Source organism: Dendrobates tinctorius, unplaced genomic scaffold (assembly GCF_039654945.1).
Source record: "Dendrobates tinctorius isolate UK_male_01 unplaced genomic scaffold, ASM3965494v1 ptg000160l, whole genome shotgun sequence".
NCBI classification, from domain to species: Eukaryota; Metazoa; Chordata; class Amphibia; order Anura; family Dendrobatidae; genus Dendrobates; species Dendrobates tinctorius.
In genome coordinates this window covers 21,902,274-21,929,753 of record NW_027361827.1, presented here as the reverse complement: position 1 = coordinate 21,929,753, position 27,480 = coordinate 21,902,274, and the positions used below count along the sequence as shown (strand labels likewise).

Here is a 27,480-nt window from a genome sequence, read left to right as displayed (position 1 = left end):
TGAGGCACAAAAATGTTCCTCATCATAGAACATTTGTGCTTCGGGGCGGCCTGTGGGCAGTTCTTTGCTTGGTTTCTATGGCTTAGAGCAGGAGATAAGAGTATGCCTACAGTCATGTCCCAGGGCATGGGCATCTCATTAGCTGCAGACTTCTAACATTGATTACACAAGAATGACAAGAAGGCTGTCTTCACCCCAGGTATCATTAATTTAATCAGTTTAGCGAAAAAAGTGGTTTGGTACCATGTTAGCCAGTAAGAAAAATATATAAAGTGCTCTCAGTGAGAGAAACAAAATAGGAATCTTGTGGGTATGATACCTTTTAATGGCTAACAAATAATAGTGAATGTTGTTACAAAGCAAGCTTTCGGGACTGCTTACGTCCCTTCATCAGGCTGATATGACAAAATATTTGAAGAAACCTTATTTATATACAGTTTAAAGCACAACATTTCAATAAACAAACAATGAGCTTGAAGAAAGAATCCTTAATTAGGTAAGATTAGATAGGTAGTGTGAAAAGTTCTGTGAGATCAAAGGGCTACTTGGAGGAGATAGCTCAGATATGGTAATGGATCATAAAACATTCTGACAAATTGAGTCCTATGTGAATAGAATCAACGATTGTAATGAATTTGTGCTCCCACACTCTCCGATGTGTCTGTGATTTAAAATTGCCTTTTAAAATGACAACTTTCATATTTCCTATGTTGTTTCCTGGATGACAGAAATGTTTAGCCACAGGTAAATGGGTTTTTTTGTCTGTAATTGTATGACTATGAGACCTCATCCTTGCTCTCAGTCTCTGTCCTGTTTCTCCAACATAGAGGCCACCCACAGGACATATATTTCATAGAATTAAATACACCACATTGGAAGGGGAACATGTGAAGGTCTCTGCTGTGTTATGGGAATTTGGATTTTGTCTTTGGTCTCTATATGAATGCAGGTTTTGCATCTTCTCCCATTGCAAGGATATGTTCCTCTTGGTGAATCTGAGGGCATTGAACTTCGGATAATGATGTTTCTTAGATTGGGAGCTTGTCTGTAACATAGCAAGGGGGGGTCTTTGAATAGTGTTTTTAACCAGTCATCCTTGTGTAGGATATGGTGAAGTTTCTTAGCCATTTTTCTGAGTATTTCAAGCTGTGAGTTGTAGGTCACTACCAGAGGTACACAATGATTTTCCTCTTTTTTTCTGTATTGAAGTACTTGACTTCTAGGGATCCTTGTGGCCCTAACTATCTGATCATCAATGGAGGTGGGATGGTAACCTTGATTTAAAAATGACATTTTAAGCTGGGTTAGGTGTTCATCCCTGTCCTTGGGACTGGAACAGATATGGTTATATCTGAGGGCCTGGCTGTAGACAATGGATTTCTTAATGTGTTTAGGATGGAAGCTGTCCCATTTGAGGTATGTGGGACAGTCAATTGGTTTCCGATATACTGATGTTTGGAATTAACCATTTTGGATTTTTATGGTGGTGTCTAGGAAGTTGATTTTTGTTTTTGAATGGTCTAATGTCAAGTTTATGGTTGGATGAAATTTGTTGACTTTGTCATGGAAATTTAGAAGTTCTTGTTCAGGCTCACTGTAATAGGATGAAACCGTTGGCACAACCCTGTAGTATTTTGTGGTGCTCAAGTAGGATCCCAATCCGTGACTCGTGATATACAAAAACTTGGCACACACTCGCCATTGATTCGCGGCGGATACCGCGTCCATTTGCTATACTTAAGCAACGAGAGACGGCCTCCTGTGCCTCCTCACTTATCGGATTTCTAGATCTATGCCCAGTTATATTTGAGCTCACAGTACAGCCTCATGTACACTGATGAAGGTCATAGACCGAAACGTCTGTATGTATGTACTGTACTTTATTAAAATCAATCACTTTTCTGCATCAGAATCCACAAGTGTGTGCCAAGTTTTTGTATATCTTGTTCAGGCTCAGTCCAGATTATTAATACATCATCAATGTAATGGAAATAGGCAAAGGGTTTGATGGAGCAGGATGTTAAAAAGTCATTTTCCAGTTTAGCCATAAAGAGGTTGGCGTACTGGGGTGCCATTTTACTTCCCATAGCGGTGCCGGTGCATTGTAGGTATAGCTCCTCACCGAAAGAGAAAAAGTTGTGTGTGAGGATGAAGATGGTAAGTGCTATTACAGACTTGGAGGGGATCCCATTATCCTCAAGAAACATTCAGCAGGCAGCTAGTCCATCTTCGTGTGGGATGTTGGAATATAAGGATTCGACGTCCATGGTGGCTAAGATGGTGCTGTCGGGGAGGGGACCTATCATGGATAGCTTATTAAGCAGGTCTGTAGTGTCCTGTATATAGCTGGCTGTCTTCCTTACCAGCGGCTTGAGGATGTTTTCAATCCACCCTGAGAATTTTTCAGTGAGTGTTCCCACCCCTGAGATGATTGGCCTCCCTGGGTTGCCTGACTTTTGAATCTTGGGAAGCATATAGAAAGTTCCCATCCTTGGATTCTTGGGTATTAAGTCGAGAAGGTTTATGTGGTCTGTACATAGACCTTTGACTCATTTCAACTCCCTCAGATTTGGGTCATCATCCAGTTTGGTGTAGTACTGTATATCCATCAGTTGTCTGTGTGCCTCTTTGATGTAGTCGGTTGTATTAAGGAGAACTATGGCACCACCTTTATCCGCAGGCTTAATAGTGATCTCCCTGTTGTTCTTAAGACCGTGAATCTCCTTTTTCTCCTGCAAACTTATATTCGATGTTTCCTTTGCTTTTTTATCCAATATCGTGGACTGCATCGAATGTCTAAATGAGTCAATATATTGGTCCAAAATGGTGTTGCGGCCATAGGGAGGTGTCAGAGTTTTTCTTATTCTCTAGTCTGACTTGAGTTTGGCTGCCCAGAAGCCCCAAGTCCTCTTTGACAGAGAAGAACTCCTTCAGTCTAAGTCTCCTGAAGTATTGTTCCACGTCACTACAAAGTTCTGTTTTGTCTAGAGGTTTTGTAGGACAGAATGTGAGACGTCTGGAAAGTACATTGAGTTCTAGATTAGTGGGTTTGTAAGATGAAAGATTAATAACACAGCTGACTGTACCTGTGTCCTTCTGGTGGTTTTGCCCCATGCTGTAGTGTTTAGGAGGGTCTTGACTGGTGCTGGAATGTAATCCTGCTTTCAGTCGAAGTCTGTGGAGTTTCTTTTTCTTGTATGTTAGGTACGACTGCAGTGTTGTATAGAAAAGCTGCATTTTCTGCTGAATGTCACCAGCAATTGTACTCCTTAAAGTTTGTATTTCCATTTGGACCGTTTTCTTGGTGCTGTAGAAAACATGAATAAGGTGGTTCCGTAGTCTCTCTGAAGTCCTGTAGCAGAGGTGTTGTGAGTAATGAGTATTGTAGGTATTCCAAATGGGATTCTTTAAGCTTAGTCCTTTGGGTATTAAGTGCTCCTTCTTGCATGTTGTTAAAAAGAAGATGTCGCTATCCAGTTGTGCCAGCTTCTTCAGACGATCTTTCAGTTCCATAGATGTACGGTACATTCTGGTCTCCTCCATTTAGCAAAACGAAAAAACTGGTTTGGTACCGTGTTAGCCAGTAGAAAAAAATATATAAAGTGCTCTTAGTGAGAGAAACAAAATAAGAATCTTGTGGGTATGATACCTTTTAATATGGCTAACAAATAATAGTGAATGTTGTTACAAAACAAGCTTTCGGGACTGCTCAAGTCCCTTCATCAGGCTGATATGACAAAATATTTGAAGAAACCTTATTTATATACAGTTTAAAGCACAACATTTCAATAAACAAACAATGAGCTTGAAGAAAGAATCCTTAATTAGGTATAATTAGATAGGTAGTGTGAAAAGTTCTGTGAGATCAAAGGGCTACTTGGAGGAGATAGCCCAGATATGGTAATGGGTCATAAAACCTTCTGACAAATTGAGTCCTGTGTGTATAGAATCAAAGATTGTAATGAATTTGTGCTCCCACACTCTCCAATGTGTCTGTGATTTAAAATTGCCTTTTAACCCCTTAACGACCGCCGATACGCCTTTTAACGGCGGTAATTAAGGGTACTAAAACCACAGCGCCGTTAATTCACGGCGCTGTGATTTAAGTGAATAGCGCCCCCCAGTGTCGGATTTTCTCCGGGGTCTCGGCTGCCAGGGGTAGCCGAGACCCCAGAGAACATGAATCGGTCGGTTTTTACCGACCCCCGCTTTTGCGATCGCCGTTATTAACCCTATAACGGCGACCGCAAAAAAAAAAAAGCCCCGATTTTACATTTAATTTCTCTCTCCTCTGATGTGATCGCACATCAGAGGAGAGAGAAATAGGGTCCCCGATCCCCCCCCGGTACCTCTCCGTGGCCCTCCGTCCCCTCCCGGTGGTCCCACGTCCCGCCGGCATCCTCCGATGGGCGCCGCCATCTTGAAAATGGCGGGCGCATGCGCAGTGCGCCCGCCGGGAATCTGCCGGCTCCGGCTGGCAGATTCCATTCATTATTTTGATCACTATGATAAACGATCATAGTGATCAAAATAAAAAAAATAGTACATAACCCCCCCCCGTTTATCACTCCCTTATATAGGCCAATATAATGAAATAAAGAAAATATTTTTTTTTTTTCAGTTTTCCATTAGGGTTAGGGTAGGGTTAGGGCTAGGGTAGGGCTAGGGTTAGGGTTGGGCTAGGGTTAGGGCTAGGTTTAGGCTAGGGTTAGGGCTCGGGTCACGACTAGGGTTAGAATTAGGGTTAGGGCGAACTAGAATTAGGGTTAGAATTAGGATTAGGGTTGGGATTAGGGTTTGGGTTGGGATTAGGGTTAGAGCAAGAATTGAGGGGTTTCCACTATTTGCCAACTTTGGGGGTCTAAAAAAAAATCACTTTTGTGGAAATAAAAAAAGACTTTTTATTTTCACGGCTTTGCGTTTATAAACTTTTGTGAAGCGCTTGGGGGTTCAAAGTGCTCACCACACATCTAGATAAGTTCATTAGGGGGTCTAATTTCCAAAATGGGGTCTCCACTGTTTAGGCCCATCAGGGGCTCTGCAAGCGCAACATGATGCCCGCAGACCATTCCATCAAAGTCTGCATTCCAAAATGGCACTCCTTCCCTTCCGAGCTCTCCCATGCGCCCAAACAGTGGTTCCCCCCCACATATGGGGTATCGGCGTACTCAGGACAAATCGCATAACAACTGTGCGGGTATGATTTCTCCTGTTACCCTTGTAAAAATAAAAATTTGGGGGCGAAAAGATCATTTTTGTGGAAAAAAAAATGGATTTTTTATTTTCACGGCTCTACGTTATAAACTTCTGTGAAGCCCTTGGGGGTTCAAAGTGCTCACCACACATCTAGATAAGTTCCTTAATGGGTCTAGTTTCCAAAATGGGGTCACTTGTTGGAGGTTTCCACTGTTTAGGCACATTAAGGGCTCTCAGAACGCAACATGGCATCCGATCTCAATTCCAGCCAATTCTGCGTTGAAAAAGTCAAACGGCGCTCCATCCCTTGCGAGCTCTGCCGTGTGCTGAAATAGTGGTTTACCCCCACATATAGGGTATCGGCGTATTCAGGAGAAATTGTACAACAAATTTTGTGGTTGATTTTCTCTTTTAACACTTGTGAAAATAAAAAAAATTGGTTCTTAAGTAAATTTTTTGCAAAAAAAAGTTAAATATTAATTTTTTCCTTCCACATTGCTTTAGTTCTTGTGAAGCACTTAAAGGGTTAATAAACTTCTTGAATGTGGTTTTGGGCACCTTGAGGGGTCTAGTGTTTAGAATGGTGCCACTTTTGGGTATTTTCTGTCATGCACACCCCTCAAAATGACTTTAAATATAATGTGGTCCCTAAAAAAAATGGTTTTATAAATTTTGTTGTAAAAATGAGAAATCGCTGGTCAACTTTTAACCCTTATAACTTCCTAACAAAAAAAAAATTTTGCTTCCAAAATTGTGCTGATGTAAAGTAGACATGTGGGAAATGTTATTTATTAAGAAATTTGTGTGACACATCTCTCTGATTTGAGGGCATAAAAATTTAAAGTTTTAAAATTGCAAAATTTTCAAAATTTTCGCCATATTTCCATTTTTTTCATAAATAAACACAAGACTTATCGAAGAAATTTTACCACTAATATGAAGTACAATATGTCACGAAAAAACAGTCTTAGAATCAGCGGGATCCATTAAAGCGTTCCAGAGTTATAACCTCATAAAGGGACAGTGGTCAGAATTGTAAAAATTGGCCTGGTCATTAAGCTGCAAACTGGCTCTGTCGCTAAGGGGTTAATATAGTTTTTTTCATCGTTTTAAATGGTGTTTTTTCTTTGGAAGGATGGGGTTTTTGATATAAACTATTTATAGGCTTGGTAGGTACTTAAAGAATGGTCAAGTCACTTCTTTAGCTGCTTCACAAATTCACAGCAAATTTGTGTTTACATTTCCATGCATATGTTAATTTTTTTAGCACTTTTAAAGCCAACATGTCAGCACGATTTTGCTAAGTAACCTATCCTACAGACACTCTCAGGTTCACAGTGTTAAACTGATTAAAATATATAAAGTGCTCTCAGTGAGAGAAACAAAATAGGAATCTTCCCATTTACCTGTGGCTAAACATTTTTGTCATCCAGGACACAACATAGGCAATATGAAAGTTGTCATTTTAACCCCTTCATGACAAGCCTATTTTGACCTTAATGACCAGGCCATTTTTTGCAATTCTGACCAGTGTCCCTTTATGAGGTAATAACTCAGGAATGCTTCAACGGATCCTAGCGATTCTGAGACTGTTTTTTTGTGACATACTGGACTTCATGTTCGTGGTAAATTTAGGTCGATAATTTTTGCGTTTATTTGTGAAAAAAATCAGATATTTGGCAAAAATTTAGAAAATTTAGCAATTTTCAAATTTTGAATTTTTATTATGTTAAACCAGAGAGTTATGTGACACAAAGTGGTTACTAAATAACATTTCCCACATGTCTACTTTACATCAGCACAATTATGGAAACAAAATTTTTTTTTGTTAGGAAGTTATAAGGGTTAAAAGTTGACCAGTGATTTCTCATTTTTACAACAAAATTTACAAAACCATTTTTTTAGGGACCACCTCACATTTGAAGTCACTTTGAGGGGTCTATATGGCAGAAAATACCCAAAAGTGACACCATTCTAAAAACTGCACCCCTCAAGCTACTCAAAACTACATTCAAGAAGATTATTAACCCTTAAGGTGTTTCACAGGAGCTAAAGCAACGTGGAAAGAAAAAATGGACATTTTACTTTTTCCAACAAAAATTTTCTTTTAGCAATCAATTTTTTCATTTTAACATGGGCAACACGATAAAATGGATCATAAAATTTGTTGGGCAATTTCTCCTGAGTACACTGATACCTCATATGTGGTCATAAACCACTGTTTGGGTGCATGGCAGGGCTCAGCAGGGAAGGAGCGCCATTTGACATTTTGAATGGAAAACATGCTGGAATATTTAGTGGTTGCCATTTCGCGTTTGGAGAGCCCCTGTGTGCCTAAACATTGGAGCTCCCCCACAAGTGACCCCATTTTGGAAACTAGACCCCCCAAGGAACTTATCTACATGCATAGTGATCACTTTGAACCCCCAGGTGCTTCACAAATTGATCTGTAAAAAAAAGTACTTTTTTTTCACAAAAATTTTCTTTTAGCCTCAGTTTTTTCATTTTCACATGGGCAAAAGGATAAAATGGATGCTAAAATTTGTTGGGCAATTTCGCCTGAGTGCACAGATACCTCATATGTGGTCATAAACCACTGTTTGGGCGCACGGCAGGGTCCGGAAGGGAAGGAGCGCTATTTGACTTTTTGAATGGAAAATTAGCTCCAATCGTTATCGGACACCATGTCGTGTTTGGAGAGCCCCTGTGTGCCTAAACAGTGAAAACCCCCCACAAGTGACACCATTTTGGAAACTAGACCCCTTATGGAACTTATCTAGATGTGTAGTGAGCACTTTGAACCCCCAAGTGCTTCACAAAAGTTTATAACGCAGAGCAGTGAAAAAAAATATATTTTTTTTCCCTCAAAAATGATTTTTTAGCACACTATTTTTTATTTTCACAAGGGTATCAGGAGAAATTGCACAACATAGAAAAAGATTTTCCAGCGTCTCCAGGAGATAAAATAACAATTGCTTTATTGAAAATATAAAATCTTCTTACAATCAAGTAAAAACAACATAAAGAGGCATATGGAGGGGAGCACTTTCCTACGCGTTTCACCCTGAAAGGGCTTAATCATGGAATGCACTATACACCCGGGTCAGGGTGTTTACGTGCGTCGGAGGTGTGATTAGGAGTGAAGAGGGGTGAGCAGAAAATTTCCTTTTGTGCATATCAGGAGAAATTGGACCACAAAAGTTGTTGTCCAGTTTGTCCTGAGTACACCGATACCCCATATTTGGGGGGGAACCACTGTTTGGGTGCACAGCAGGGCTCAGAAGGGAAGGAGAACCATTTGACTTTTTGAAATGAAAATTACCTCTAATCGTTAGCGGACACCATGTCATGTTTGGAGAGCCCCTGTGTGCCTAAACATTGCAGCACCCTCACAAATGACCCCATTTTGGAAACTAGACCCCCTAAGGAACTTATCTAGATGCATAGTGAGCACTTTGAACCCCCAAGTGCTTCACAAAAGTTTATAACGCAGTGCCGTGAAAATTAAAAATATTTTTTTCCCCTCAAATTATTTTTTAGTGTGCAATTTTTTTATTTTTACAAGGGTACCAGGAGAAACTGGACCCCAAAAGTTGTTGTCCAGTTTGTCCTGAGTATGCTGGTACCCCATATGTGGGGGGGACCACTGTTTGGGCACACGTCGGGGCTCGGAAGGGAAGTAGTGACATTATGAAATGCTGACTTTGATGGAATGGTCTGCTGGCATCATGTTACATTTGCAGAGCCTCTGGTGTGCCTAAACTGTGGAACCCCCCCACAAGTAACCCCATTTTGGAAACTAGACCCCCCAAGGAACTTATCTAGATATGTGGTGAGCACTTTGAACCCCCAAGTGCTCAACAGAAGTTTATAACGCAAAGCTGTGAAAATAAAACATCATTTTTTCCTCAAAAAATGATTTTTTAGCTCGCAAATTTTTATTTTCACAAGGGTAACAAGAGAAATTGGACCCCAAAAGTTGTTGTCCAGTTTGTCCTGAGTACGCTGGTACCCCATATATGGGGGGAACCATTGTTTGGGCATACGTAAGGGCTCCGAATGGAAGTAGTGATGTTATGAAATGCAGACTTTGATGGAAAGGTCTGCGGTCGTCGTTACGTTTGCAGAGCCCCTGATGTGCCTAAACAGTAGAAACCCCCCACAAGTAACCCCATTTTGGAAACTAGACCTTCGAAGGAACTTATCTAGATGTCTGGTGAGCACTTTGAACCCCCAAGTGCTTCACAGAAGTTTATAAAGCAGAGACGTGAAAATAAAAAAATGATTTTTTTTCCACAAAAATAATTTTTTCGCCCCCAATTTTTTATTTTCCCAAGGGTAACAGGAGAAATTAGACCACCAAAGTTGTGCAATTTTTCCTGAGTACGCTGATACCCAATATGTTGGGGTAAACCACTTTTTGGGCACACGTTGGGGCTTGGAAGGGAGGGAGCACCGTTTGACTTTTTGAAAGCAAAATTGGCTGGAATCAATGGTTGCACCATGTCACGTTTGGAGACCCCCTGATGTGCCTAAACAGTGGAAACCCCTCAATTCTAACTCCAACCCTAATCCCAACACACCCATAATCCCAACCCTAACCATAAACCTAACCCCAACACACCCCTAACCCTAATTCCAACCCTAATTCCAACACTAATCCCATTTTCAACCCTAACCCTAATGGAAAAATAAAAATAATTTCTTTATTTTATTATTTGTTCCTGCCTATGGGGGTGATAAAGGGGGAGTTTATTTACTTTTCATTCTATTTTGATCACTGTGAGAGTTTATCACAGTAATCAAAATGAATGAATGAATCTGCAGCCGGCAGACGCACTGCGCATGCGCCCGCCATTTTCCAAGATGGCGGCGCCCATGAAGCAGGACGGCGGGACACCGGGAGCCGGAGAGGGTCATCGGAGGTACCGGGGGGTTATGGGGGGGGGGTCGAAAGGTGGGGGGAGCAGATAACGGCGGCTGCACATTGCCGCCTTCAGTTGGTATCGGGGGCCGATCGGCCCTGTGAGTCATGGGGAGGGGGTCGGATCTGGGTCTCCAGCCATGTCCGATGCTACTGCAGCAACGGCCATGGCTGGATTGTAATATTTCATCAATTTTCATTGATGAAATATTACTATCGCTCTGATTGGCTTTCACTTTTAACAGAAAGAACAAATCCCCCTGTATCTGCGGGTCGGGTGACCTTTTAGTGACCCCGGTCACCCGACCTGCAGGGGGGGCTTTGAAGTCATGACGCCACATAGGTGTCACTGGTCAGATTGGCACAGGTTTTCATGACGCCTATGTGGCATCATTGGTTGGGAAGGGGTTAATCAAACAATGGTGGCAAGTGTTTGCATTCATCATTTACTTTAGGTTTAGTATTCCTTTAAAGAAAAAACACTTTTTTCCATTTCTTTTGTTGGCACATTATTTTGGCATGTTATTTTTTTTACTTGCATTATTTATTTATTATTATTCATTATGCTTTGCTTCTTTAGCTCAATCATATTCTGCATCGCTTTATAGACATAGTCATTACTGTCCCACTGTGGCTCATAATCTAGATTCCCTTTCAGTATGTCTTTGGAGTGTGGGAGGAAACAGTGGAGGTGGAAATGGGCCTCCTTACCTCTTGGGCCCCTATGCGACTGAACAGGTTGCACCACTGATATGTCTGGCTATGATTATAAGAGATTAAATGATTCTTTCTTGTGGAGATGTCCATAAAATTGTAACTCTAATTAAAGTCATAATTATATTTTTGAGTGCATTTGTGGTAATGCCATTTGTACCTTTATGTCCACGTCTTGAGATTTTGAAGTAAAGGGGATTATAGCAGCATAAATTAAGCAAACACTATGCAGGGCATCACTTGAAAGACTGTACCTGAAATGATAAAAAATGTTACATAATCGATAAAATACTACCCAATGATTTGCGTAAATGGGAAAGTACACACATTCAAACTTTTGGGTGCAAATCTTATAATTTCAGTATTACTAGATGCATGTCACTAAAAGTGAAACCTTCCCAGTGCTTTTGGATCCTCATGTAGAGTGCCCTTGTGAAGCCTTGAGAGCAGGGCCACCATTAGGGCAATACTGCCCTTAAGGCCCCGTTACACGCTTCAATGTCCCAGCGATTCCACCCACGATCCGACTTGGATGGGATCGCTGAGACATAGTTAGCCGATTGCTGGTGCGCTGTCACATAGGCAGACTCACCAGCGATCAGGCCCAGCGAGCACACTGGTATCCAGGGTAAACAGTGGGTAACTAAGCGCCGCGCGGGGCTTAGTTACCCACTGTTTACCCTGGATACCAGCTCCCAGCGTCTGCTGTATGGAGCTGGGAGCTGTGACGTCCGCCTGCGGGTCTGGGCTGCAGCCAGGCAACACCCCGAGAAACACTGATACACTTTACCCCTATACAGGGATCTGGATTTATAGCAGAGCCCAGGAGGCGCTGTCTGAATAGGAGCAGTGACCAGAGCAGGACGGTCGCCAGAAAGGTGTTCCAATACAAGACACAAACGTGGAGATATGCGGGTCTAAACCAGTCGGGCAGCAATGGTACAAAAACGGTAGACAGAAGCAGAGTCAGATTCAGGCCGAGAGTCATAAACCAGGAGAGTCGCAGAGGTACAGAGTCGTTAGGCAGAAGCAGAGTCAGAGTCAGGCCAAAAGTCATTAACCAGGAGAGTAGCAGAGGTACAGAATCGTTAGGCAGAAGGAGAGTCAGAAGTCCAGGCCAAAGTCAGTCAGTCAGAAAGCAATTCACACAGTAACACACAGGGGAACCAAGAATATATCCGGCGGCTTGCAAGACCAGTCCCAAGGTATTTCAGGGATCAGATCACCCCTCATAGGTTCCTGGACTGATGATGTCATCAGTACCGCCCCCAGGACCAGGCCAGATGGAGATGCAGTAACCTCTTGATGACTGACAGAGGGGTGGAGCCTGCGTCCACCAGATGCCTGCGCAGGTGCCCTTACTCTGTCAGCACCATAACTCCCGGGCGAGCCATGGCGCCTCCTAGTGACCGCGACAGGAGCAGCAGACCCAGAATTTAACGGCGACGTGACAGACCGGCGCCTCCTAGAGGCTAAAGCCGGGACAGTAGGCTCTGAGCCCGACGTGACAGAACCACGGCCCTGTCCAGTGGCCGAGGCAGGAACAGCCGTCCCTGAGTCTGACGATAAAGTGGCGGTCCGGCGCCTCCTAGAGGCCGCGACCGGAGCAGCAGGCCCTAAGTCTGGCGGAAACGTGACAGTACCCCCCCCTCCAAGAGGGGCCTCCGGACCCTCAAAACCCGGTTTATCAGGGTGAAGGAGGTGAAACCTTCTAATCAACCCCTTGGCATGAATGTCACTAGCGGGGACCCAGGACCTCTCCTCTGGGCCATAGCCTTTCCAATGAACTAAATATTGCACAGACTTTCTCACTAAACGGGAATCAAGGATGCCCTGGACTTCGTACTCCAAGGCACCCTTGACCAAAACTGGAGGAGGAGGGGACTGGACGGGATGAATTGGGGAGCGGTACACCTTGAGAAGGGATTTGTGGAAAACATTAGGAATTTTAAAATACTGAGGGAGCCTTAAACGAAAGGCTACCGGGTTAATTACTTCTAATATCTCGTAGGGACCAATAAACCTGGGCCCCAGTTTGGCAGATGGCACCTTAAGCTTAATGTTTCTGGTAGACAGCCAAACTTTGTCCCCAACTCCTAGGTGCGGCCCCGTGGACCTCCGTTTATTTGCGGCCGAAGCCTGCCTGACCTGGGACCCTTTCAAGTTTGTGTTCACCTCCGACCAGATTGTCTTTAAGTGACGTATGGAATTCTCTACTCCCGGAAGCTCCAACATCTTGGCCGAAAATGAACCAAAACGTGGGTGCAAACCATGATTGCAGAAGAACGGGGTGGTTTTGATAGATTCCTGGTACTGGTTATTTAGAGCGAACTCAGCTAATGGGAGATGTTCCGCCCAATCAGACTGATGTTCCGAGACATAGCAGCGAAGATATTGCTCTAGAGCCTGGTTGGTACGCTCCGTTTGACCATTGGTCTCAGGGTGGTAAGCGGAGAAGGATAATTCAATACCAATACGTTTGCAGAATGCTCTCCAGAATTTGGAAACAAACTGGGTACCTCGGTCGGACACGATATTCTCTGGAGCGCCATGCAGCCTTATTACATGAACAATAAACAACTTACTCAGAGTTTCTGAATTAGGTAATCCAGAGAGGGGAACAAAATGACATTGCTTACTGAACCTGTCCACCACCACCCAGATACATGTCTTCCCCTCTGAGGGTGGTAGGTCAGTAATGAAGTCCATGGAGATGTGGGTCCATGGACTCTCTGGAGCGGGCAAGGACTGGAGCCAGCCGGCAGGCCGATTGTGAGGGGACTTGGCGCGAGCACAGATTTCACAAGCTAGTACATAATCCTTGCAGTCCTTAACTACCGTTGGCCACCAAAAACTCCTAGTCACAAGTCTGGCGGTATTATTGACCCCAGGATGGCCTGCCAGGATGGAGTCGTGCGACTCCTTCAGAACTTGTAGGCGAAACGGCGCTGGAACAAACAATTTCTGGGGGGGCGTCGAGTCAGGGGCTGGTTCTGGGGACCTACGGATCTCCTCCAGAAGGTCCAGAGACACAGCCGACACAACAATACCATTGGCCAGTATTGGAACTGGCTCCGAGTCCTCAGCCTGTGAGGGGCAGAAACTTCGAGAGAGAGCATCACCCCTCACATTTTTGGTACCAGGACGAAAGGTTATTAAGAAATCAAACCTAGAGAAGAACAAGGCCCACCTCGCTTGTCTAGGATTTAATCTTTTTGCTGACTCCAGGTAAGTCAGATTCTTGTGATCTGTAATCACAGTGATCTTATGTTTGGCGCCTTCGAGGAAGTGGCGCCATTCCTCGAAGGCCCATTTGATCGCCAATAACTCCCGATTACCTATATCGTAATTCTTCTCAGTGGCAGAGAATTTGCGGGAGAAAAAGGCACATGGGCGAAGCTGAGTGAGTGATGCAGTGCCTTGCGACAGCACTGCTCCCACTCCGACCTCAGAGGCGTCCACCTCTACAATAAACGGGCGGTCCAGATCAGGCTGAACCAAAACTGGGTTGGCTACAAAGCACTCTTTTAGCGTAGCAAAAGCCTGAATTGCCTCAGGGTTCCAATTGGTCACGTCTGCCCCTTTTCGGGTCAAATCCGTGAGTGGTTTAGCAATTTCGGAGAAACCCCTGATGAATTTTCGGTAATAATTTGCAAACCCTAAAAATCGCTGCAGCGCTTTTAGCGACTTGGGTTGCACCCAAGTTTTAATAGGTTGGATCTTGGCAGGATCCATACGGAAGCCTGTGCTTGAAACCACATATCCTAAAAATTGTACCTCCTCCGCAAAAAAAACACATTTCTCAAGTTTAGCAAACAGGGAGTGTTCTCGCAGTCTCTGCAGTACAGAGCGAACGTGCTGAGCATGTGTCACAGGGTCAGCAGAATAAATCAAAATGTCATCTAAATACACGACGACATACACCCCACAAATGTCCCTGAAAATGTCATTTACAAAGTGCTGGAACACGGCAGGTGCGTTACTGAGTCCGAAGGGCATTACCAGGTACTCAAAGTGGCCAAGAGGGGTATTAAAGGCTGTTTTCCACTCATCCCCGTCTCTTATGCGGACTAGATTGTATGCCCCCCGGAGGTCCAGTTTAGTAAACCAACGGGCTCCCATTAGCTGATTAAAAAGATCAGGGATGAGTGGAAGCGGGTACTGGTTCTTTATAGTGATTGCATTCAATTCCCGGTAGTCAATGCAGGGTCTGAGACCACCATCTTTCTTTTCTACAAAGAAGAAGCCAGCTCCAACTGGTGAAATGGACGGTCTAATAAACCCCTTTTTTAAGCTATCAGCTATGTACTCGTTCATAGTCTGACGCTCTGGACCTGAGAGATTAAATATTCTCCCTTTTGGGAGACGGGCATCTGGAATCAGATCTATAGGGCAATCATACTTTCTGTGAGGGGGTAGCTTTTCAGATTTTGCAATAGAAAAGACATCCTCAAAATCTCTGAAGGCAAACGGTATGTGGAGGGGTTTAACTTTAACTTGGTTTACTGTTAGCGACATGCAGTTTTCCTGACAGTGTGAACTCCAGCGTATAACATCGCCTAGGTGCCAGTCGATGACTGGATTATGCTGGCGTAGCCATGGCATCCCCAAAATGACTGCAGCAGACAAATTATCCATCACAAAAAATGACATAACCTCGGTATGCAATGCTCCCACCGACATAGTGATTTTGTCAGTAACAAATTTAACCCCCTCCTGGACAATAGATGTGCCATTAATAGCCGAAGTTTTTATAGGGGCATTAAGTCTTAATAGGGGTACACCGAGACTTTTAGCAACCAAAGAATCCATAAAATTCCCTTCAGATCCACAATCCACATATGCGTTCACACACTGAGATTTCTGACCAAAAGAAAGGGCAATAGGCAATAAAACTTTAGCCGCATCTGCGGGCAATACCTGTGCCCCTGGGCAACCATAGCCAGAGTTGCCCAGAGGCCGATGTCTCAGTAGTATGGATCTCTGACGCTCAGCTCTCTCTCTGAAGGCTCCAGACTGCAGCATACTGGTGCAGGAAGATGAAAGTGCTCCTTCAGGCTGTGCACTGAACCAGGTGTTTAGGCCAGAAATCAGCTCAGTCAGAAGAAGGGAGAGAAAAAAAAAAAATTCAGGGAGACTGCTTTTGTATATGCTGGATATATACACAAGAAGCAGTTTTTTTTTTATATGGCCGGATATAATGTGACGTCCGCCTGCGGGTCTGGGCTGCAGCCAGGCAACACCCCGAGAAACACTGATACCCTTTACCCCTATACAGGGATCTGGATTTATAGCAGAGCCCAGGAGGCGCTGTCTGAATAGGAGCAGTGACCAGAGCAGGACGGTCGCCAGAAAGGTGTCCAATACAAGACACAAACGTGGAGATATGCGGGTCTAAACCAGTCGGGCAGCAATGGTACAAAAACGGTAGACAGAAGCAGAGTCAGATTCAGGCCGAGAGTCATAAACCAGGAGAGTCGCAGAGGTACAGAGTCGTTAGGCAGAAGCAGAGTCAGTCAGGCCAAAAGTCATTAACCAGGAGAGTAGCAGAGGTACAGAATCGTTAGGCAGAAGGAGAGTCAGAAGTCCAGGCCAAAGTCAGTCAGTCAGAAAGCAATTCACACAGTAAAGCCTGTTTCACACTTCCGTTTTTTCAAATCCGTCAAAATCCGTTGGTTTCCGTAAAAAAACGGATCCGCCATTTTTTTGCAGGATCCGTTTTTTTTGTCCCATAGACTTCCATTAGTGGTTACCGCGGATCCGTCAAAAAAACGGATCCGTTTTTTTAAAAACGGATCCGTTTGCATCAGTTTCCGTCAAAAAAACGGAAACGGATCCGTTTGGCGGACACAAAAACGGAAGTGTGAAACAGGCCTAACACACAGGGGAACCAAGAATATATCCGGCGGCTTGCAAGACCAGTCCCAAGGTATTTCAGGGATCAGGTCACCCCTCATAGGTTCCTGGACTGATGATGTCATCAGTACCGCCCCCAGGACCAGGCCAGATGGAGATGCAGTAACCTCTTGATGACTGACAGAGGGGTGGAGCCTGCGTCCACCAGATGCCTGCGCAGGTGCCCTTACTCTGTCAGCACCATAACTCCCGGGCGAGCCATGGCGCCTCCTAGTGACCGCGACAGGAGCAGCAGACCCAGAATTTAACGGCGATGTGACAGACCGGCGCCTCCTAGAGGCTAAAGCCGGGACAGTAGGCTCTGAGCCTGACGTGACAGAACCACGGCCCTGTCCAGTGGCCGAGGCAGGAACAGCCGTCCCTGAGTCTGACGATAAAGTGGCGGTCCGGCGCCTCCTAGAGGCCGCGACCGGAGCAGCAGGCCCTAAGTCTGGCGGAAATGTGACAGGAGCTCGCTGATCGTTGGTCTCTCGCTGTCACATGCAGCGATGTGTGCTGCCCAGCAGGAGACCAACAATAGATTTATGGCCCAGACCATTAGGCAAACGATTCCTCTTCCTTGCAGATCCTCTCCAGTTCCGTCAGGTTGGCTGGTGAACGTTGGTGGACAGCCATTTTCAGGTTTCTCCAGAGATGCTCAATTGGGTTTAGGTCAGGTGTTATGATTGAGTCACCGTAGGAGGCAAAAATAGAAATGCTAGCTAAGTCCAGAAAACCAGAGAAGTTGGCAGCTATCGGATTGCAGACCCCTGAACCTATCAACACAACTAGCAGTAGCCGTGGGGGGCTCCTACGATGCCCTAGGCCCCTCGATCACAGGTGGAGGACTACATAGCCTAAAGACAGAAAGGGAAATCTAAACTGCCCCAGAGCAGACCCCAAAGCAAAAGGCAGCCCCCCACATATAATGACGGTGAAGCAAGGAGAAAGAACAAAACACAGACAGAAAGATAGACTGAGCAAAGATGGGGCCCACGCTAGCTTAGATAGGAAAGGACAGGAAGGCTGCTGTCTGCAATCCGTGAAAAACCCTATGAAAATAAGAGCCAACAAACTGACAGTAAAAAGGCCCTGAAGATGCTAGGCTTCAAAAAAGCTATGTCAGTACTCAGGAATATTCTGAAGACAGAGCAACAGGAAAAGGAGATTCAGCTCACCCCAGCAGGGAATGGCAGAATCCAGAAAAGCAAGGAAAACAAAACACTAATGCAAAAAGGCAAAGCAGAAATCTTAGCTTTAGATGAGCAGGAATCAGACTGGTTTCCTAGAAGTCCACAGAGAAATCACCCGCAGGCCAGAAGGGCGTCGGCAACCTTATATCCAGTCATTAACTCCACTCAGCCAGTCATCATCATCAGCCCCAGGTGTCTGACAATCAGGCTCACTACCTTTCTTCACCAGAAGAGGGAGTTCCTCGGGCCTCAGTAGTGAAGGGGAAAATGAACTCACAACAGTCAGGGCTCTGGCTGGGCCAGTCATGAATGGACATAGTTTTTCAGAAGCCACTTGTCACGCTTGAGCCTCTGATGGTGAGGTCAGGCTTGCTGCCAGGTACCACTCCAGGGCGGTGTCTGGCTGTGGCAGATGATCCCACTAAGGGAATGAATGCTAATAACAGGTGCGGGCAAGTACAGACGGGCACGACTGGTACTCTGGCGGGCACGGCAGACACTCTTGGCAGGCAGGAGGGCACAGCTGACACTCTTGGCAGGCGGGCACGGCTGGCACTCTTGGCAGGCAGGTGGGCACGGCTGACGGGACTGGAACTGGTTCGGGTAGGACAGGAACATAGGTGGCTATGAGTGGGAAAAGAGAATAGACTGGGGGGACAGGAACTGGTAGGAGCCAGTACAGACTAAAGGGATAGGAACCGTAGGGAGCGGAGCGGGAGCAGCGCAGAACCGCAGGATGCGGAGCAGAGCAGAACCGCAGGGTGCGGTGCAGAGCAGAACCGCGGGATGGGGAGCAGAGCAGAACCATAGATTGCAGAGCAGAACCGCAAGGTGTGGAGCGAAGAGTGGAGCAGCACCGTAAGGTGCAGAGCAAAGAGCAAAGCAGAACTGCAAGATGTGGAGCAGAGTGCAGAGCAAAGTCGCAGGATGTGGAGCAGAGTGCAGAGCAAAGTCGCAGGATACGGAGCAGAGTGCAGAGCAAAGTCGCAAGAGAAAACACAAGGATACACACAGCAGAGCAGAACTGCAAGGTGCAGAGTGAAGAGCAGAGCAGCACCGTAGGGTGCAGAGCGAAGAGCAGAGTTGAATGGCAAGGTGCAGAGCGAGGAGCAGAGCAGCAGTGCAGAGCGAAGAGCAGAGCAGCACCGCAAAGTACGGAGCGAAGAGTAGAGCAGCACCACAAGGTGCGGAGCGAGAAGCAGAGCAGTACCGCAAGATGCGGAGCAGAGCAAAGTCGCAGGATGCGGAGCAGAGTGCAGAGCAAAGTCGCAAGATGCAGAGCAGAGTGCAGAGCAAAGAGAGAGCAAGAGGAAACACAAGGATGCACACAGCAGGGTAGGGAAGGCTATAGACAAGGATACAAATAAGTACAGGTATAGTACTCAGTTCAGACAGGGTCAGGTACAGTTACAGATATAGAACTCAATACAGACAGGGTCGGGTAAGCAGACAGGTACAGGATCAAGGATTCAGGCCAGGGTATGCAGCCCCCTGGGAGTTGGAAACGAGAGACACACAATACAGGCACAGGCCAGGGTACGAAGCCCTCTGGGAGACAGAGGCAAGAGAAATAGCAGGACAGGACCTGGCAACTCAGTAGCCAAAGACGGACTGAAAGAGTTTATTGCTCAGGCATCCCCCTATGGGTAGGGATGCTTTAAGTGCCTGAGGCCTCTTGGCAATTGGCTGGGGACACCTTAGGAAGGTGCACACTGTCTCTATAAGAACCAGGAAGTGCCGTCGCACTAAGCACAATAGGAAGTATGCAGCAAGCAAGGACATGAGGTCCACAGCAAGGAGCCGACAAAGGACAGAACACACAGCATGGCGCGGAGTGGTGAGTAAGATGGGAGATGGGAAGACATGCAGTGATGCCGGCAGAGTTGTTACACCACTCCTTTGTTATTTTAGCTGTGTGCTTAGGGTCATTGTCTTGTTGGAAGGTGAATCTTCGGCCAAGTCTGAGGTCCAGATCACTCTGGAGAAGGTTTTCATCCAGAATATCTCTACTTGGCCGCATTTATGTTTCCTTCAATTGCAACCAGTCGTCCTGTCCCTGAAGCTGAAAAACATCCCCATAGTATGATGCTGCCACTACCATGTTTCACTGTTGGTATTGTATTGGGCAGGTGATGAGCAGTGCCTGGTTTTCTCCACACATACCGCTTAGAATTATCATCTTCATGTGTTTTTTTAGCAAACTCTATGCGGGTTTTCATATGTCTGGCACTGAGGAGAGGCTTCCGTCGGGCCACTGCCATAAAGGCCCGACTGGTGGAGGGTTGCAGTGATAGTTGACTTTGTGGAACGTTCTCCCATCTCCGTACTGCATCTGTGTAGCTCAGCCACAGTGATCTTGGGGTTCTTCTTTACCTCTCTCACCAAGGCTCTTTTCCCACGATTGCTCAGTTTGGCTGGACGGCCAGGTCTAGGAAAACTTCTGGTGGTCCCAAACATCTTCCATTTAAGGATTATGGCGGCCACTGTGCTCTTAGGCACCTTGAGTACTGCAGAAATTCTTTTGCAACCTTGGCCAGGTATGTGCCTTGCCACAATTCTGTGTCTGAGCTCCTTGGCAAGTTCCTTTGACCTCATGGTTCATGGTTCTCATTTGGTCTGACATGCACTGTGAGCTGTGAGGTCTTATATAGACAGGTTTGTGTCTTTACAAATCAAGTCCTATCAGTTTAATTAAACACAGCTGGACTCCAATGAAGGAGTAGAACCATCGCAAGGAGGATCACAAGGAAATGGACAGCATGTGACTTAAATATAAGTGTCTGAGCAAAGGGTTTGAATAATTATGGCCATGTGATATTTCAGTTTTTCTTTTTTTAATAAATTTGCAAAAATTTCTACATTTATGTTTTTTTCAGTGAAGATGGGGTGCAGAGTCTACATTAATGATAAAAAAATGAACATTTTTGAATTTACCAAGTGGCTGCAATGAAACAGAGTGAAAAATTTAAAGGGGTCTGAATACTTTCCATACCCACTGTAGGTAGGGCATTAATGTAGTGAACGTCACTATAATTTTTTTATTCCAAACTTTTTTTCATCTACTGATTTTTCTTTTATTTTTTCTTCTAAATGTTTCTTCTAAATTTTTTATTTTAATTTTTTTCTCTACTTTTTATACAGTGAAGGAAATAATTATTTGATCCCTTGCTGATTTTGTAAGTTTGCCCACTGACAAAGACATGAACTGTCTATAATTTTAAGGGTAGGTTACTTTTAACATTGAGAGATAGAATATCAAAAATAAAATCCAGAAAATCACATTGTATAAATTATATACCTTAAATTTATTTGCATTTTGCAGTGAGAAATAAGTATTTGATCCCCACCAACCATTAAGAGTTCTGGTTTCTACAGACCAGTTAGACTCTCCTAATCAACTCGTTACCTGCATTAAAGACTTACATAGTCACCTTTATAAAAGACTCTTGTCCATAGACTCAATCAGTCAGATACTAACCTCTATGACATGGGCAAGACCAAAGAGCTTTGTACAAAGCTGGAATTGGCTACAAAACGATACGTAAGTCACTGCGTGAGACGGAGACAACTGTTGGTGCAACAGTAAGAAAAATACAAAATGACTGTCAATCGACATCGATCTGGGGCACCCTGCAAAATCTCACCTCGTGGGCTATCCTTGATTATAAAGAAGGTGAGAGATCAGCCTAAAACTATACGGGATAACTGGTTAACGATGTCAAGGCAGCTTGGACCACAGTCACCAAGAAAACTATTGGAAACACATTACGCCGTAAAGGTTTAACATTCTGCAGTGTCCACAAGGCACCCTGTTATGAATGGGTCACCGAGGAGGATAGCAGGACCAGGCTAAGCCACCAGAAAACCAGAGAAGTTGGTAACTAAGTGGATTGCAGACCCCTGATCCTATCCACACAACTATCAGTAGCTGTGGAGCGTACCTACGATGCCCTAGACGCCTCGGCACAGCCGGAGAGCTAACTCAGACTAAAGCAAGAAAGGTGAAATCTAAACTGCCCCGGAGCAGACCCCAAAGGAATAGATAGCCCCCAAACTTATATTGTCAGTGAGACAAAATGAAAACACAAACGCAGGCAGAAAAATAGACTGAGCAAATGATGGGGCCCAGACTGACTAGACAGGACAGGAAAGGAAAGACACTGTCTGAAATCACGCAAAAACCCTGAAAAATCCAACATGTCTGATGTCAAAAAAAAAAAAAGTCACACGACTTCACCCCCACTATATCAGCACTCTGGTATATACTGAAAGCAAAGCAAAAAGAGACCAATATAACAGGGGACAGAACAAACTGACACAAACAGTAACATATGGGCGGTGATGCAGCACAGCCCCAGCAGGAGCAAGCTGACCCGCACAAAGCAGAGATAGACAAAACCAGATCAAATGCAAAAAGATTAGCAAATGAACCACTTAGCTGAACCATGCAGGAACAGAGCAGGAGACATCAGACCTCAGAAGGCACAGGAAGAAAATCATCAGCAGGGATTGAAGGAGGTCAGCTGTCTTAAATACTCCAGTCAGAAACCCCAGATCTCCAATCGTCATTATCATTATCAGGTGGCAAGCCTCTGTCAGTCTTACCAGCTCCACTATCTCCAGTACCACCAGAGGGAGCCCAGAAAGAAAATTCACAACAGTACCCCTGCTCAAGAAGGCACTTGTGCAGGCCCTTCTGAAGTTTGCCAGTGAACACCTGCATGATTCTGTGAGTCATTGGGAGAAGGTGATGTGATCACATGAGACAAAATTGAGCTCTTTGGCATTACCTCAACTCGCTTTGTTTGGAGGAAGAGAAATGCTGCCTATGACCCAAAGTACACTGTCCCCACTGTCCAACATGGAGGTGGAAACATTATGTTTTGGGGGTGTTTCTCTGATAAGGTCACAGGACTACTTCACCACATCAATGGGAGAATTGATGGAGCCATGTACCATAAAATCCTGAGTGACAACCTCCTTCCCTCCACCAGGACATCAAAAATGGGTCGTTGTTGTGGCTTCCAGCAAGACAATGACCCAAAACATACAGCCAAGGCATCAAAGGAGTGGCTAAAAAAAAGCACATTAAAGCCGGGTTCACATTAGTGTTCGGGGGCCCTGCGGAGGGCTGCATACTTCCTCCGTTAAGCTCCGCCTACTTCTGCATAATTCTGCATGTGTCTTGCGTACCTATCTTTACCATTGGGTATGCAGGACATGCGTATGTATGCGGATTCATCGTTTTGACATGCCCGCCGTCCGCACAAAATGCAACATGTTGAGTTCCCGTGCAGGCAGCGGGCACGTCAAAACAACGCATCCGCATGTCCTGCGTACCCAATGTTAAAGATAGGTACGCAGGATGCATGCAGAAGTATGCGGAAGTAGGTGGAGCTTCATGGAGGAAGTACGCAGCCCTCCGCAGAGCCCCCGAATGCTAATGTGAACTTAGCCTAAGTTCATGGAGTGGCCTAGCCAGTCTCCAGACCTTAATCTCATAGAAAACTTATGGAGGGAGTTGAAGCTCTGAGTTACCAAGTGACTGCCTCAAAATCTTAATGATTTAGAGATGATCTGCAAAGAGTGGACTAAAATACCACCTGACGTGTGCAAACCTCATCATCAACTACAAAAAACGTCTGACTGGTGTGCTTGCCAACAAGGGTTTTGCCACCAAGTATTAACTCTAGCTTGCCAGGGGGATTAAATACTTATTTCTAACTGCAAAATACAAATACATTTATATAATTTACCGTATATACTCGTGTATAAGCCGACCTGTGTATAAGCTGACCCCCCCTAATTTTTCCACTAAAAACTGGGAAAACTTATTGACTCGCATGTAAGCCTAGGGTGGAAAATGCAGCAGCTACTGGTAAATTTCAAAAATAAAAATAGATACAATAAAAGTTAGATTAATTGAGACATTAGTAGGTTAATGTTTTTGAATATCCATATTGAATCAGGAGCCCCATATAATGCTCCATACAGTTCATGATGGGCCCCATAAGATGCTCCATACAATATACACCCCATATAATGCTGCACAAAGGTTAATAATGCCCCCATAAGATGCTCCATAGAATAGTATGCCCCATATGCTGCCCTATAAAGGTTATGGCCCCATAAGATGCTCCATAGATTATGCCCCATAAGATGCTCCATAGATTATTCCCCCATAAAATGCTCTATAGATTATGCCCCATAAAATGCTCCATAGATTATGCCTCCATAAGATGCTTCATAGATTATGCCCCCATAAAATGCTCCATAGATTATGCCCCCATAAAATGCTCCATAGATTATGCCCCCATAAAATGCTCCATAGATTACGCCCCATAAAATGCTCCATAGTTTATGCCCCCATAAAATGCTCCATAGATTATGCCCCATAAAATGCTCCATAGATTATGCCCTCATATGCTGCTCCATAGATTATGCCCCCATATGCTGCTCCATAGATTATGCCCCCATATGCTGCTCCATAGATTAGGCCCCATATGCTGCTCCATAGAATATGCCCCCATATGCTGCTCCATAGAATATGCCCCCATATGCTGCTCCATAGAATATGCCCCCATATGCTGCTCCATAGAATATGCCCCCATATGCTGCTCCATAGATTAGGCCCCATATGCTGCTACATAGAATATGCCCCCCATATGCTGCCCCATAGGATATGCCCCCATATGCTGCCCCATAGAATATGCCCCCATATGCTGCCCCCATAAGATGCTCCATATATTATGCCCCCATATGATGCTGCAAAAAAAATGCCATACTCACCTCTCCTGCTCAGGACTTGGCACCTGAGATATTGACCTGTCCGGTGTTGTGAGCCTTCGTCACTGAGGTCTGGTGAACTCCCTATTCTGGTGAAGGAAGGTAGTGAGCCTGATTATCAGGCACCTGAGCCTAATGATGATGACTGGCTGAGTGGAGTCACGGACTGGATATAAGGCTGCCGACGCCCTTCTGCCCTGCAGGTGATTTCTCTGTGGACTTCTAGGAGACCAGTCTGATTCCTGCTCCTCTAATGCTAAGTTTTCTGCTTTGCCTGTTAGAATTTGTGTTTTGTTTTTGTTAGCCTTGCTTTTCTGGATTCTGCCATTCCCTGCTGGGGTGAGCTGAATCTCCTTTTTCCTGTTGCTCTGTCTTGAGATTATTCCTGAGTACTGACATAGCCTTTTTGAAGCCTAGCGTCTTCAGGGCCTTTTTCACTGTCAGTCTGTTGGCTCTTATTTTCATAGGGTTTTTCACGGATTGCAGACAGCAGCCTTCCTGTCCTTGCCTATCTAGTTAGCTTGGGCCCCGTCTTTGCTCAGTCTATCTTTCTGTCTGTGTTAGTGTTCTTTCTTCTTGCTTCACCGTCATTATATGTTGGGGGCTGCCTTTTGCTTTGAGGTCTGCTCTGGGGCAGTTTAGATTTCCCTTTCTGTCTTTAGGCTATATAGTCCTCCGGCTGTGATCGAGGGGTCTAGGGCATGGTAGGAACCCCCCACGGCTACTGCTAGTTGTGTTGATAGGTTCAGGGGTCTGCAATCCGATAGCTGCCAACTTCTCTGGTTTTCTGGACTTAGCTAGCATTTCTGTTTTTGCCTCCTACGGTGACTCATTCATAACAGTCCGGGGTCCATCGCTGTTCACCGCAGTCTGCACTTCCTGTGTCAGTGACTGTTCAGCCAGCAGAGGGCGCAGCACGCACTAACCACGTCACTGCACCCCTGCTGCCTAAACGTCAATAACACAGGATGCAGCAAGACAGCGGTGAGCAGCGATGGACCCGGGACAGGTGAATGTCGGTATACTTACCCCCTCCTGGCGCGGTCTCTGCAGCCCCGCTTCTCCACGGTCTCCCTTCCTGCCTTCAGCGGTCACATGATACCGCTCATTACACTCATGAATATGCACATATGCATGGGTTTAATGAGCGGTACCACGTGATCGCTGAAGGCAGGAAGGGAGACCGTGGAGAAGCAGGGGGGCTGCAGAGACCGCGCCAGGGGGTATGATCTCTGACACCCCCGATCCTCCTCACCCGCCGACCATCAGGTATATGTCTTGTGTATAAGCCGAGAGGGGGACTTTCAGCCCCAAAAAATGGGCTGAAAATCTCGTCTTATACACGAGTATATATGGTATACAATGTGATTTTCTGGATTTTATTTTTGATATTCTATCCCTCAATGTTAAAATTAACCAACCCTTAAAATTATAGACTATTCATGTCTTTGTCAGTGGGCAAGCTTACAAAATCAGCAAGGGATCAAATAATTATTTCCTTCACTGTAATAAATAGTACCCTTTACACAAGCTGAACAAAATACATGTGTAAAAGCACCACTTACACACACATCTCCAGTGTTTTGAAGAATAAAATAAAAATGTCTCATTTGTCAAGAAGATGCTATTCACCAGAGGAGGCATACGCTTTCGTTGCCTCCGACATAGATTCAGGAAGTGACGAAGATACCACATTCCTCTATTACTCTTCCTCCTTGTTCTGTTCGTTGTTTCCTGTCATGGATCACACTCTGGATATCTGCAGGCTGTTTATTCTCAATCCTCAGTTACAGGATATCTCCTAACAACAACTAATCAACAAGTTCCAAAAATGACTATCGAACATACTGTGAGGTAGCGCTGTCATCTAAGTAGGGGATCACTCTGGTTATCCTGTTATCACACAGGTTAAGCAAATGTCCAGCATACAGGCTCTTCAACCTCAGTGTTGTCTCACCCACGTCAGGGATCTCTCATGGCTGCTTCTCCATACTGCAGACATTCCTTCCCTCCAGGGAACTCTCAAACACGTGCAGCCATTAACACAGCGTTTACTTGCTGTCAGAAGGCAGCCCCATTTCACTCAGACGGGACCTTCCACACTGGACCAACCAGGTCCCATCATTCATCTCCATGTGACCTACCCTGGCCACATTATATGGTCCATAGCCACGCCCACCGGGTCACATGACTATGACCTCACCACAGGTCCTTCACACACATATACACTTTACAATAGCGTTAATAAACACACCCCCTGGGTGGGTTTGTAGGTAACTAGTTCCTGACACATTGAACCAGCACCTCAGCAGTATCACTGCTGGTTAACACACACACAAATCTCCATCTCAAGGCCACCCACCTTAAGATACATAACGGTCATTCAGTATCTTGCTATTCATCCACTCTCCTGGGACATCCATACAGTGCCCCTAGTGGACACAGTGGTCACTACATCACATACCTCCCCCCTCTGTTCAAACTTGTGGGGTTGAACACACAACATTACACCAGGATCTCGAGACCGGGCACCTATTACACCTTGCCCCACAGGTCGAGAGATCCATCTGCGTCTGTCATACGGCCTCCCCCGCCCCCAGCGGTCATATGTCTTAGTTAAGCCTGAGTCTGACTCATTCAGCGTCTCACAGAAACTACGGTCTCTCAACGTCGTCTTGCCAGTCGAACTACCACTTGCTGACATTCTTTGGCCATCTGCCATGTCACTTCTTGGCGGTACCCTTTGGGCCCTTACATCTTGGGTCGAAGGCG

The 27,480-nt window shown here is 45.2% G+C and overlaps 1 protein-coding gene across 5 annotated transcripts in view; it reads right to left on the bottom strand.

Moving 5' to 3' along the window:
• The window catches only part of LOC141052466 (protein shortage in chiasmata 1 ortholog-like), a 356,749-nt gene that overhangs the window by 53,734 nt on the left and 275,535 nt on the right, over positions 1-27,480 (bottom strand). For all 5 annotated transcript variants that reach the window (XM_073549702.1, XM_073549705.1, XM_073549703.1 and 2 more), the window contains one exon: positions 10,995-11,088. In XM_073549702.1, the coding sequence (XP_073405803.1) occupies positions 10,995-11,088 (94 nt within the window). The remainder of the gene's footprint in view (positions 1-10,994; positions 11,089-27,480) is intronic.